Below are 14,853 nucleotides of genomic sequence, written 5' to 3' on the forward strand. Positions count from 1 at the left end.
ATTGTCCTCAGAAAACCGATAATTCGAGAGCTAAACATAAATTTTGTAGCCAAAAGATCATTGTGGATACTTTCTCCTTATTTCAAGAACATTTGCATCAATTGTTCTGGAAGTTTTGAGCACTGGAGCAATGATTTTTCCTCCTTAGAAAAGTCATGCATGACCTTATACATGCATCATGCAGTCTAACACACAGGAGATTAGCACTCTTCTGATGCAGATATGTGAACAGCTCAACAAAATTATAATTACAATTGTAAGTTACATGGTTCTCACTAAAAATGATCATATAGAAAGCCTGCTTTGCATCAGTTGAAATACTTTCTGAGTATTACAGGTTGTTTTTCTGTAAGGGTTACTGCAAATAGATGCTCTTGATATTGATAAAAAGCTCTAGTCTCCAAATCTCTAAACGTTCACTAAAATGATGGTATAGCCAGTGTTTGTGAAAACCTTTGAATTACAATTAGTCTTTACACATACATTCTTGCAATTTCTGGATGGTTCTGCCATATATTATCAATATGGTATCTGAATTCTCTTGCAGGAGAGGAAATATACAAATTATTTTCAAATGTTAAAAAGAGTAGTCACAGTAAGTCAGATTTACTGATGATTCCCTGATCTCAAACCTACCTCTTATTTTTTAAAAGCTCAAGCAAGACTGCAGACAGATCTGTTAAACTCTTTTAAAAGTGACATCTTGGGCTCCAAGAAAGCTGGTTAGAAGGGAAGGAAGGGAGGGAAGGAAGGACAGAAGGGAAAGTGAGGAAGAGCAAGAGAGATCCCAAACATAATCTAAAGTTGGATATCAGAACACCAACTTGCTTGAGAACCAGTGCTTGACAATACAAGCATACATTACAAATGCTCATGACTAGTCAAGCAGATTTAAGCATACAGTGCAAGCTGAACTAAACAGTAAAATTCAAAGGTTAAAAATTGGCTGTAAGAAACCAGATTTCAGATGATGATACCAATTTTCATGTAGCAAAGAAAGTATAAGGAAAACAAAATAGATGTGTTAGAAATTGTGAAGGCATAATGAAAAAAGAAAATTAGGCATTGAATATATGAATAACAGCAATGCTGTGATGAATACATAAATAGGATAGTTTGTTGGCACAATGCTGCTGACATTATTATGCCCATTAAGTAGCAGAAGAGTGCATCAACAAAGAATTAAAAAGTCGCAATAAATATAAAGCTTCCCCCAACCTTAAACTGAGCCTACTCATGTACAAGCAGACACACCATTCAGACTAACGGTGAGTTAAGGTAGAAACAAGAAGTTAAACAATCTGTGCAAATGGTAACATTAAAACTGGAACACTAAATTCACGAAAATAGTCTGTAGTCTTCTGAGATATTTACAGAGTATTTTGTCACTACAAAATGTCAAAGCATTACAGATTATTAGGTAAAAATGTTACACATAACAACATAGGAAGAAAAAGCAAAAAAAAAAATTAACAGTGAACTGCACTTTATGCCCCATACCTGACTGTCTAAAATCAAATTTTTCTTGACTGTTGACTAGATCAATGCTGATGCCTCAGCTTAAATTTAGAGGGAAATACAGTTTCCATGCACCATTCCACATTCACTTAAAACTATTTATTTGTGCTTGAATACCAGAATATGAATTCTTCTTCCCACCCCTCAATATTCTCAAAATAAAATGTGATGATACTGGGGTGGTGAGAGCTGCTCTAGAACCTGGGCAAGGACAGTCCCCTTGGCATCAGCATGGCATGGTGCAGTTCCCAGTGCCTCCAGTCTCATCACACACACTGATATGCATTGTTCTTGACCCAAGACTCCTCTCCTCTGAGGAGGGAGCACATGGGCACCAGAAAAAAACAGAATCCAAGAGGTGCAAAACCTCTGCTGAGCCCTGAATCAGAGCCAGTGTGCCCTGAAGGGCACTGAGCCACCCCCAGGGCTGAGTCACTGCCAGCAGGACAGACAATGCAAGGGGAGGACTCTATTGTCCCCTCCCCAGGGGTGAGCCAGATGAGATGACAGGTGAGCATGGACAGGTGTGTGCCAGCAGGACTCATATAAATGGCTTCACACAGAAAGCAGCACAGTACCTCGGGGACAAGCACAGATCTTGGAGGTCCAGGTTAGGGGGCAAACACATACAACAAAGAAGGGATTCAAAGCCTTCATCTAAAAGATGACCAACCTCCCCTCCAGGGGGCACAGAGCTCAGTGTAAAGCCCATCAAACCCTCAGAACAATCACATGGTTCCTCAGATCCCACCACATTTAGCCCTGAAACCTAGCACTGCCTCAATGTCACAGGAAGATAACCTCAAAATACCCCAAGAGTGGGGATGGAGGCAGCTGCAGGCCAGGCAGGGACCCTCCTGTCCTGAGCTGGTTGCACCTTGGGCAGCCATAAGACCAGGAAGATGGCCTGTGATTGCTTCACACAATACACCCCCACATGAACTGTGCCAAATGGTTAGTTCTTCTCTCAAACTAATTGCATCAACTTCTCCAAGTTGTACCTCCTCTGTATCCCCTCTGCAAGACCAGCTGTTGCACGAAAGCCTTCAGACCTCTTCCTCAGTTGTGGCTATGCAAAATATCCTGGGATAATGTGCTTCTCCGGAGGGTTCATGGAGTACCCTATGTAATCAATGTAATAATCTCGTTAAAGACTATTAAAGTCATATGAAGAGCAGGCTGAGAGAGCTCAGGGTGTTTAGCCTTGAGAAGAGGCAGCTCAGGGGAGACCTTATCACTCTCCACAACTCCCTGAAAGTAAATGGTAGCCAGGTAGGGCTCTGTTTTTTCTCCTACACAATTAAAAAAAGGACAAGAGGACACAGTCTAAAGCTGCCCAAGGGGATGTTTAGGATGAACATTAGAAAGAACTTTTTTACAGAAAGGGTGATGGGACACTGGAATAGGCCAGTCAGAGAGGAGTGAGTCACTGTCCCTGGAGGGGAAAATAATTTTAACGAAATACTGGATGTGGCACTTGGTATCAATGCCAACAAGCTGACAAGGTGGTGCTCTGTCCTGAGTTGAACTTGATGACCTCAAAAGTCTTTTCCAATCTACTTGATTCTGTGATTCTGTAAAGTCACCTTAAGCCCAGTGCCTCATATGTTTTTTCTAAAAAGTTTGTCCAAGCTCATGCTTTGTAATTTATGAAAAAAAAGTTCCATACAGTAAGAATGATTGTGGATCAAGACATAAATTTACATTTTTCTGATAAACTTAAGTATGTTAGGTTCATATATATCTATTTCCTCTGGAGCTTTCTGGAAGAGCACAATTTAAATTTCTTTTAACATTTTTTTCAAGGGAAAATGCTCTACTGACTGAGCTGTTAATTAACAGAGCTTTTATTGGAGATCTCAAGATTTTAATACTAATTTAAAACAACAGCCAAGTTTATTAAAATATCCCACAGTATCTTCAAAATCATTCAACATAGCAGTTTGCATTACCCAAAATCAGCAAAGCTGCGAAGTAATACAATTAAATATTCCTTTCAATGCCTCCAATCTATTGTGACTTTGTAGTTTAGAACTGCTAACCTCTTCATTACTAAAATAGCTCTTTTCTACCTCCAGAATATTGATTAAAAGCACAAATAACCATTTATTGAATAAGTCTAGTTTCTTTTTGTATTACAGATAATGCCTACAGGTATCACATCCTCTTCACTTTTAACATCTCCTCTATATATGTGTTGTCATATCCACCTCATTCTCTCTCTGGGGCCAAAGCCTGCCTTCTTGAATTTCAAGTATAGGGATATTCTACTCACTTTTGTCTCAGAAAATTGCAATATCAACCCAAAGTTTCAAGATACGATCAGCAAAAACTTTTTTCAAATAGAGAACCATTTACAAGGTTCATTTAAATATGAGCTATGACATAGAAAACAAGAAATAATGTAGAAATAGTAAAAAGCCAGAAAAACCCTACAGTGTTGGCCATGATATCTAGATCAGTGAGAAAGATGAAACAGAACACTGCCAAAGGTTGAACAAACTTTAGTCCCTAACAGTGCTGGTCTTTACTTGCAGACAGTTTTATAACTACCTTCTCCCACATTACTGCCAATTTTAACCATTAAGAAGTTTCTAGGGGGCTATACAGGTGCCTCAAGCTAATTTCAACACAAAATGACCAAACTTAGTCTAACATGCAGGTGTGTACACAGAGCTCCAACACAGCCCTTGCACTGCTCCACACTCGGTGGGTGTCTTCACTGAGCCTTACCTGTCTCACCGGTGACTGTTTGCAGCCACAGCATAAGTTCTAACTTGGCACAGCACAGCACAAGTAAAGCTAAAATAACAGTCAAACCACTAAATGTAACCTTTAAACTTGATCTAAGAGACCAAAGTCAGCCAGGGAACAACATGGGAAAACACGTGAAAAGAGCTTTTCCTGCACGAAACTATATTTGATTTTGGGAACTCCAACAATGTCATCATAACACATCCATGTGATTTGAATAATAGAAAGTATCAAGTAGCACATAAAATAAAAATCAAACCAAATATTTATTTTAGCTCTGTTATATTTACCAGATGAATTAAACCATCTACCATAATTTAAGAAAAAATTAATACTTTTATTAACTTAATACTTCAAGAATCACTGTATCACTGTATTCATTTACTCTACGAATTTAAACCCTTTAAAGCAAGAGCAGCAATGAAATTCCAATAAAAAAGAAGAATAGGGATGGCAGAATATACCTTTCCTTGAAAAAAGGGCCAGATAAGAAGTAGAGTGTTGACGAATAACTGCAAATGTTAAAGACTGCAATCAATGCAATACAGAATTCAAGTATGCACAAAGAAGTAAATCTCCTAAGAATGTTTTTTTATATTCATGCTGTCTGCTGATGTTTTTCCCTAGAGCTTGAAGTATGATTCTTTGCATCACTGTTTCACAAATCAATGCCTCTGAACTTTCTCAGAAAGGAAGTCTGTGACTCACCCCAGCAACAAACCATACCCAGTCGTTAACTTCTGCAGTCTTACACCCTGTACAGAGGTGCCCACTTGCAGGGAGAGAAGATACATGGTACCCAGTTATCAACTTCCATCCAGAAAATCTCTCTGGGCTGTCATGTCTCTACATGTTCTTATCCATGTTCATGTACAAAGGGGTACAGATAAACACTCTACACGTACATTTGCTGCTAGAGCTATGAAATTCTGAACAAAACATCTTAACATATAGAAAACAGTAATGGGCAAATTAGGTGTCTATAAAATCACATGTAGATGTGATTTATATCTAGTCTTTGTGGTGTAATAACCTCCTATGATAGGAACACATCTGTCTGCAAACATGAAATTTTTATCCATTTCTTGTAGTGCACAGATACATCTTAATATCTTGGTGAAATCTAATGCAATAGTAAAAAAAAAAGTATTGTAACAAAGTGGGTGTTATGGATTTTTTAAATATAAATTATTTATATCTTTATTGATTTTGTTAAATAAGGTTTCATGCTTTATAGTCAACACTACTGCTCAATTTTCCAGGAGTTTTTTGGTGTAGTATCTTAGCACATTTTCATTGCATTATTTTTACTTCTTCTATCACTTCAAAGTCTTTATCAGCTCAAATTTGCCTTAGGCAGGACTTAATAATTTTAAAAGCATTACTTGTATGTAAAACGATCCGTAAATTTGCTGTCCATTATTTTAATACAATAAACATTTTAACAGCCTCAGGGATACTAATTATGATCTGATGATGAAGGGAATTATTTTTTCCATTAGTAAAATTGTTGGTATTAATGCTTTTTCTAAAATACACTTTCAGTTATGTCCCTGAATAAAAATGGCGCTTTGTCAAAAAAATTAAATGTAGACAAACAGTCCTAGTCTGATGAAAATAGTACGGCTTAATTAGGATATAGACACAAAATTATTCATATAGTCAATTGGACAGTATTTGTAACATGTTGCCTGAGATAGAATTTTTAATATGGTGGAGACCACATATGAGAAGAGTGTGACCCTTTCCTGAGAGGCTGAAGATTCAACTTTCAGCTTTCCTGTTCCTGCAATATAAAATACTTATGCAGGGGAAAAGAAACACTTATTTCAATCTATGTATTCTAACATCTTAAACAAAACACTAAAATTTCTACACAAATTAGTTTTCAATTTTGCAAAACAATGACTCACTATGAAGTTACATATGCTAGCTCAAAAACAAACAAAAGCAAATTTCAAGTGAGAAAGTAGAAACCCTCAATATTTACAATCATCTTTCTTACAATCTTACAGGTTGCCTAAATAATTGCTCAAGCTCTCTTTCTCTTGTTAGCTGTTTACATCCTCAGAAAACCACTCCCTTCTAACTGATCAGAAGCAAGCATCTATTAGACAAACTTTGAATTTTTATTTTACAATTTATAACTCACCTGCTTGGGAAGACGGAAGAGAGAATTTTTGTAAAATATATCTTTTGCCTGACTCCATGTTCCATCAATGATAATCATAGCAGATGGACTAGAAGACATGACTGCAACTTCTTCCAAATTGGTTGCTTCAGCTCCAGGATACAAAATTACAGTATTGGGATTTCTGCACACAGTTGCTAATTCAGGATACCTTCAATGCACAGAAACACAAAATTAATTATTGAAAGTTTTCAAGTTTCAAATATTAGCTCCCACTCATCTCCACCAAATTTACTTAAAATGTCCCTTTCTCATCTATTACTTTCTCCTTCCAACACCTCCAAAGTTGTTGGTTTTTCACAAGCTTCTAAGGAGGGGCAGTCAAAAAACAACCACAAAAGTGATCAATGAAAGCTGAATAAAGCAATATATCATATATATTGCAATGCTTAATCACTACTCTGATGTGTATTGGAGCCAAAGACATTTTGAATTGTTTACCAAAATTTAACACTTGGCATAAAATTACTGCAATTATCCCATTTTTAACCTTATATATATAGAGAATATTAGCAATTCATAGTCCACACCTACGGGACACTTTTGAAAATGTTATAATTTCCATTGATTTGGGTTTTTTTTTAATTACTACTTATACTAACTGGTACAGCTATAGTTCCCATACTTTTACACTCTCTTCTTCCTTCCTGTTGGCTTCTACATTTGTCAATGGTACTACAGGAGTAACAACTGCCCATTAAGTGTACAATAAATGTACATGGAAACTCCTGAAGTTTTTGCAGGACACCATTGTCTTAGGCTATAAAAACCTGTGAAAGACATTGTCATTTAAACAGTACTCCAGGTCTCAAAAGCCAAGCCTAAACTAGTCTGGCCTGAACATTCCAGGGATGGGGCAGCCACAGCTTCTGTAAGCAACCTGTTTCCATGCCTCATCCCATAAGGGTAAAGAATTTATTCCTAGTATCTAATCTAAACCTACTACTCTCTTCCAGTTTAAAACCATTTCCCTTGTTCTAGACCTTGCAAAAATCCCTTCTCCTGCTTTCCTGAAATCCCCTTTAGGTACCAAAAGGCTTCCATGAGGTCTCCCTTGGAGCCTTCTCTTCTCCAGACTGAACAATTCTAACTCTCAGCCTTTCCCATAAGAGATGTGTTCAGCCCTCTGACCAACTTCACGGTCTTCCTCTGGAGTCATTCCAACATGTCCATGGTGCATATCTTTTCTGTGTTAAGGGCTCCAGAGCTGGACACAGTCCACCAGATGGGGTCTCACCAGAATGGAGTAGACAAGCAGATAGGTAGGGGAGAATCCAAGAAAAGGCTAGTCTTGTAATAAAGACTTGTCTAGAACTCATTTCTCAGTCTTCAGTCTCATCTCAATCAAAAAGCATGAAGAAATATAAAGAAAGGGTTGACTGTCCAAAGCATGTGACATTAAATAAGAAATTAATTCTACATAGTACCTCAGTGGTTATAAGGTGTAAACTGATTTCATAGGATGAGAAGAGCTATATGCAGTTGAAACACAATGGGAAGTGGAAAGAGAAGCCAGCACATCTTAGGTGTATCGGAATGGGATTAACAATCGCTAGCACAAAAAGTGGACTCCTCATGATACCTATCAAGATCCACTAGGTGCAAGGTCACAGACACAGGCACGCTGTAAACAGCTAAGTTCACACTGAGGAATTCCTATTGTCACTGTCACCTGGAGCTTTTAATTTCCAGGAACCAGGCACCTGCACCACTTCTCCAAAAATCAAGCAATAACATATATTCATAGGGGGAAGCAGTGGTAGGAGAGGGAAGGACTAAGGAAGAAAGAAATGGTTCATAATAGATTTTGAGTTGATATATACAAGGTGTACTTAAACCTGCACTCCATTACCACTCTCTAAGAAGGCAAGTGAAAAAAACAATTTTAAGATTGTGAAATTCAGACAGGATTGAAGTGCAAGACATTGAGATCCTGAGATTAAGACCCAAATGGGACCATAGAGGATGTATATGAAATTAAGTGGAATGGAATTCAGTGTACCAATAAGCCTGGAGATAGTATTCCACCATCTGACCACCCTCACTGCCAGCCATCCTTCCTCCAGCAAACAGTCCAGACTGATTCAACACTGTGTTTCATTCCTGTCAACGACATGTACTACAAAGAACAAACACACAAACAAACAAAACCAAAACATAACATCTTTCCAAAATGAACAGGGAAATATTTTTTAATAGGAACTGGAAATCTGTAAGATAAGCCTGTGGTAAACGGAAGTACATGGAAACTTTTCTGCCCACTATTTTTTAAGCTTTCCTTACACTATAGTAATTTGGTATCATTTAACCAACAATCTTGTTACATAAATCAAAAGCAAGGGGCCAACCCATCACCCAGTATCTAGTACCCAAGGCTTAAAACTGGTCATTATTTTCATGTTTGCCTTGAGAACCCAAGTCATCAAAGAGCAAACTATCCTAATTCTGAGACAGAAAAGATTTTAAATCCTCTTAGAGGATTTAAAAAAAATTATTAAAATTATTCCAAATCTGTATAGATTATGAAGCTCTTTAAGTTCATATTATGAACATCACAACTGATGTTTTTTAGTTGACAGTTCAGTTGAAAACACTGGCTTTTGATGCATACTCATCCAAGGATCAAAGAATCATCACAAAATCATAGAATGGCTTGGCTTGGAAGGGATCTGAAACATCAGCCTGTTCCAACCTCCTTGCCACAAGCTGGGACATCTCCCACCAGACCAGGCTGCTCAGAGCCCCATCCAACCTGACCTTGAACATATCAAGAGAGGCCATCTCCAGCTTCTCTGGGCAATCTGTCCCAGTGCCTCACCACCTCCAAAGTAAAGAATTTCTTCTTAATATATAATCTAAACCTACTTTCTTTCAGTTTGAATCCATTCCCCCTTGTTCTGTCACTAAATGCCCTTGCAAATAGTCTCTCTCCATCTATCTAGTAGGCTCCCTTCCTGTACTAGAAGGCTGCAATTAGCTCATGTCCTTTCCAGGATGTACAATCACAACTCTCCTAGTCTTTCCTCTTCCTAGTCCTTCCATCCCTTTAATTCCCACCAAGTGTTACTTCCATGACTTCCCCAACACTGGACACTTAAGATTTATCTGAACCGGTTTAACCATCTTGTCTAGACTGCATTTTTGCTAAAAAAGTTTGGACCAGATGATTCTGAAGTCCCCTTCCATGCTGGTATTCTGTAATTCTATAGTACATATGTAATAAATATCAATAGCCAATTATGGCCCTTAGTTGCTCTTATCCTTAAAACAGAATGATTTCAAGTAATTGAAGGAATAACCTCTATAAAGACTATGCTGAAGAAAAATCCTTTACACAGACACTATGACATTTCCAATACTTTCATTGGCACTTTGCAGTACTTGCAGACTTTCAGACTTCAGTAAATGCTGGAATTCCCAAGAAAAAGCAATTTGTATCATTTACAGTTGTAGTAATTTACCTCAATCCAGGTAAGATTTTTATTGCAATAATGAAAAGTAAGACCAATCTGAAGATAATAATTTTCTCTTTCTATAAATTCATCAATACAAATTTTTTATCTGCTTGAGATGGCCAGCAGTTAACATAAAGCTCAAACAGATGACACAATTTAAAAGTTATACTGTAAGATACAACTATGGCCTTGAGCTCCATAGGAGAAATACCTACAATACTTGCTTCTCTTATAAATCAGCTTTAGTTTTGGTATGCAGCAGGTATTGGTATGCAACAGGCTTTTATAATCTATTTAGCACAACAACAATCTCTGCTAAGCAGAACTATTCAGGTATTTCATTCCTGCCTGAACATCCAACCACTTTGTCACAGAAGATTTATACATTCTCATGATTGCACTTAAGTAGCATTTCATTATTTCTGGGATGCATGCTCTTGAAATGTGTAATTTAAACATAATCCCATTTTTGTACCATATACATTTTCATTACACATCTACTCAGTTGCTGTCAAACTCTCTAGATGGTTTCAATTCAACACGAATCCAGTGTGAAAGGCAAGCATTCAAATTTTAAAAATGTAACACTGCCATTTGGTAGCAAACAACACTACTAATAAAGAATAGATGCTAACATAGTATCAATAGAAAACTATCAGGTTAATGAGGACTTCTCTGTTTTTCTTATCATTTTTACTATTTCACCTTAGGTATAGGCAGGTGCCTCTGCCTCTCTCAGTACTCCTGTTCTTGGAAGACTGTGGACTGCTGTAATTCCTATAAGGTAATAATTTCCGTCATGTAATAAAATGGATTAAAAGAAAAAAGGTAACTACCCTCTGTCATTTCCACATTCAGAAAGAGGCCCTTAGGATCAGGACTGAAGCATAAGAGATATCCAGCAAGAGTGCCTCTGTTTTATCTATTTTTTTATAATTTATCTACTTTGTATGCAAAGCATAATATTTAAGAAGAGAAACACTAGCACAAGGATCATCACAGAACTGTTTACATTGGAAAGGACCTCAAACACAATCAAGTACAACTGGATACTTAACACTGCCATGTCCACCACTAAACCACATCCCAAAACTCCCTATCTACAAGTCTTTTAAATATTTCCCAGGATGATGACTCAACCACTTTCCTTGGCAGCCTGTTCCACTGCCTGACAGTCCTTTTGGTGAGGGAATTTTCCAATCTAAACCTCTCACTGAAGCAGATCTTGAGAGCCATTTCTTCTTGTTCTGTCTGTTGCTTGTTGGTTCAGAGAAGAAACCAACACCCACCTCACTACAACCTCTTTTCAGTTAGTTGTAGAGAGTGAGAAGGTCTTCCCATAAGTGACATACGCTATGTTGGGTTCATGCCAAGGTTTTGGTAGTAAGTAAGCTGCAAGAGTTGTTGTGTGTTCCCTGTGAATATGCCCAGAAAGGTGCTGCAGCCAGAGGAGAGCACACACACTGAGAGAGAGGGAAAGTGTGAGGAGGAGGGAGTATCAAGAAAGGAACTGTTCTGGACTTACTGCAAAGCTGAAGTCTATAGTACTCAAAAAAAATAGCCAGAAAGAATGTTACCTAAATTATATTGAGAGATCTGAAATTTGATATGGTAAAGTACAGTTTCGGATGGAAATTAGCAGATGTTCAGTTAACCAGCACTAATTACTTTCACACACAGAATGACAAAAGCCGTGATGATCTCTGCCTGCATCTAGTCATTCTTGACTGAGGTAAGGGGCAAAAATGCATTAATTTAGTTTGATAGCATAATGACACCAAAGCACACAAAAAGCTCACAAAAAAGTTACCTGAATAAAGAACCACAACCTATAAACAGTTACATTATTTGGTAAGTGGCAAAACTCAATTAGTTGATACTTGATACAGTAAGAATTCCTCTTTGTGAACAAGCACTAGGAAGTGTCATATCTATTGTATATAATTACCTTAAACAACTTTACAGAAAAACAGAAATAAGTTGAATTTTACTTTTAAAGTGAAGCTACAAATTTTCCTAAGTGTCCATTTAATTTCTTATCCAAACTACTGAACTGCAGGAGGGCTGGCAAATATACTGAGATTTCATGGAATCATAACAGCATAGAATATGCTGAATTGCAAGGGACCCACAAGGATCATTGACTCAATTCCCATCCCCGCTCAGGACACCCCAAGAGTCACAGCATGCACCTGAGAGTATTGACCAAATGCATATTGAACTCCAACAGACTTGGCACTGTGACCACTTCCCTTGGGAGCCTGTTCCAGTGCCCAAATGCCCTCAGGGTGAAAAACCTTATCCTGGTATCTAACCTAAATATCCCCTGGCACAACTTCAGGCCATTCCCCTGAGTTCTGTTGCTGGTCACAAGAAAGAAGAGATCAGTATCTACCCCTCCTCTTCCCCAATGAGAAGTTGTAACTGCAATGAGATCTCCCCTCAGTCTCCTCCAGGCTGAATAGACCAAGTGACCTCAGACACTCCTAACATGGCTTCCCCTTGAGGCCCTTCACCACCTTCATTGCTCTCCTTTGGACACTCTCTGACAGCTCAATGTCATTTATACTGTGGTGACCGAAACTGCACACAATATTCAAAGTGAGGCTGCCCCAGAGCAGAGCAGATCAGGACAATCCCCTCCCTTGCCCAGCTGGTGATGCTATGCCAGATGCCCCCCAGGACACCTTGGCCCTCCTGGCTGCCAGGGCACTGCTGGCTCACCATCAACCAGGACCCCCAGGTCCCTTTCCACATTGCTGCTTTCGAGCATCTCATTCCCCAGTCTGCACACACAGTCAGAGTTGCCCCATCCCAGGTGCAGAACCAGCACTTTGGGTGGTTTGATTTCAGAGAGCAATGCAGAAAAATTTGTAATTGTTCCCACACTGTCCTAAGTAATAGGGTGGTGGATGTAGAAATATTTGCATCTAGTATCTTGTAAATGTTCCTTCATTAGAATCTATAATTTTATCACAGCATCTAGAATCACTAAAGTGTGAATATTTGCAAGGAGGGACGGCTGGAGGATTAGATTACCTTTTCAGAAAAACAAAATAAAGGCAAAATCACCCCATCCAAAGAATCACAAAGCATAAAATGAAACTTAAAAACTATAGTGACAAGGTTGTTTATAAAAGTCTGGGACCAAAATAATTCAAACTTTTGATATGTTAGATATTAGGTACAGTTGTTATCTCTGGTCAATATATGCCCAAAATTACTTCTGAGTGGAGCAGTATTATTATACAAAAACAATTGCCAACAAAATTTTATTAGTAGCCTAAAAACAGCATTAATCCAATAAACAGTATTTTATTCATGCATAAGAGACAATAGTTGTTTTTTACCCTAACATTTCCATAGTGAATAGCAAATATACTGCTCAAATATACTGCAGTTGAACAAATCTATGAACAATGCAGGGAAAAGACATTAGCACTTTTTTTTGCTCATCCTGCTACATTCCACTGTTTAAAAGTTCTCTGTCTTTGCAGAGAGCATTTTAATAGACATCCTTCAAATGTAAAGACCTTTGTAATTGCAGTTTCAGAAAACCATACTGTACAGTGTATATCCAGGTATACAAATTATACCTTAACTTTGTATTCAGGAATAAGTAATCATTTTACTCAACTGAGACAACAGATGCCCTAGCTACCCCTCTGTTCTTTCCCACACTTTTGTATATTTCAACTGTCCTTGCTCACCATGTCATGTGTATTAACACTAACATTCGATTTTTATTGAAGGAAAAGAAAACAGCAAATATTAACAATTCATAAAAGTTCCTCTAAGGATTCAACTCAATTTGAGAATTCATTTCCTTTTTAAGTATTCACAATTTCTATTTGCTTCATTAAAAATGTATGTAGTAAAGCTTCCCTGGCATTTGTGCTAAGACCTGGTTTCTAAGATTTAGCTTCATCTAATGAAGATTAAAGATGCTATATGGGAAAGCAATATTTTCCAATGTCTCAGAATATTAGAAAAAATAATTTAAAATTTCTGAGAGCTATGCTTTTTTATAATTAATTTTAAGAGGAAGAAGAAAGTGAATGTTTCTTTTTTTAAATTTTAAAGAGTTTCTCACAAAGAGACTGCTTTTTCAATTTCCCACACTTGAGTAAAAACTATTAGTTTTACTTCAGTGACACCAAATGATTAGTCAGATAAAGCAAATCAAAAAAGAAAAAACAGAACAGCAAGACAGACCTAGTACTAGGAAAGCACAAAACTGGTAACAGATAAGAGTTTGAAAGTAGCCATCTGAACACTCCAAGAGTTTAGAACTGAGACTATAACCTAAAGGAGGAATATCAAGGGCTTCTTACTATCTTTGGAAATCAGAATCTTATATCAAAAGTGAGTGTGCACACTTGAAATAAAGAAATGAACACACACTTAAAATGAAGAACACTGTTGGCTATTCAAAAAGACACTAAAAGTTAGATTCCTATGATTTACAGAGAACCAGAAAATGCACAGGCAATCCTGCTCACCTGTCTTCGTTAAAACGTCGACCAACCAAAATTTTGCATTTGTCTGGAGGGAGACAAGCTGCTAGCAAAGGTACTGTTCGTAACACTCGACTTTCCTGTAAAAAGAAGAAAAGTTACTTTTGAATAAAATCAAGAAAGGCTTCTATGAATTGTTAATGTTTTCATTTTCTATCAAATTCTGTTGACTACAAATAGAGAAAAAAATTTAGCAGGTAACAGGACAAAAATCTTCAGAGAAAAAAAGTCCAGCCTTGATGCTTCAAATTGTATTGTTTTGATTGACAATACTGAACTCAGTCTCGACTAATCTACGATCATCATCATAAATTTGAACTAGGTTATCAGTATAAAAAACGGTAGCAAAACTTCAGAGAAAATCACTGAATAATAAACAGTGGGCAAAAAAAAACCATTAGCATTATGAAATAGTATC

At 37.4% G+C, this 14,853-nt stretch overlaps 1 protein-coding gene across 1 annotated transcript in view; it reads right to left on the reverse strand.

The window, feature by feature from the left end:
* DTWD2 (DTW domain containing 2) overlaps positions 1-14,853 on the reverse strand; it is a 59,709-nt gene that overhangs the window by 18,155 nt on the left and 26,701 nt on the right. Inside the window, exons 3-4 of the mRNA XM_038125566.1 lie at positions 14,421-14,515; positions 6,425-6,614 (exon numbers count right to left, since the gene is read on the reverse strand). Of these exons, the coding sequence (XP_037981494.1) occupies positions 6,425-6,614; positions 14,421-14,515 (285 nt within the window). The remainder of the gene's footprint in view (positions 1-6,424; positions 6,615-14,420; positions 14,516-14,853) is intronic.

The sequence above is a fragment of the Motacilla alba genome, chromosome Z (assembly GCF_015832195.1).
Source record: "Motacilla alba alba isolate MOTALB_02 chromosome Z, Motacilla_alba_V1.0_pri, whole genome shotgun sequence".
Lineage (NCBI taxonomy): Eukaryota > Metazoa > Chordata > Aves > Passeriformes > Motacillidae > Motacilla > Motacilla alba.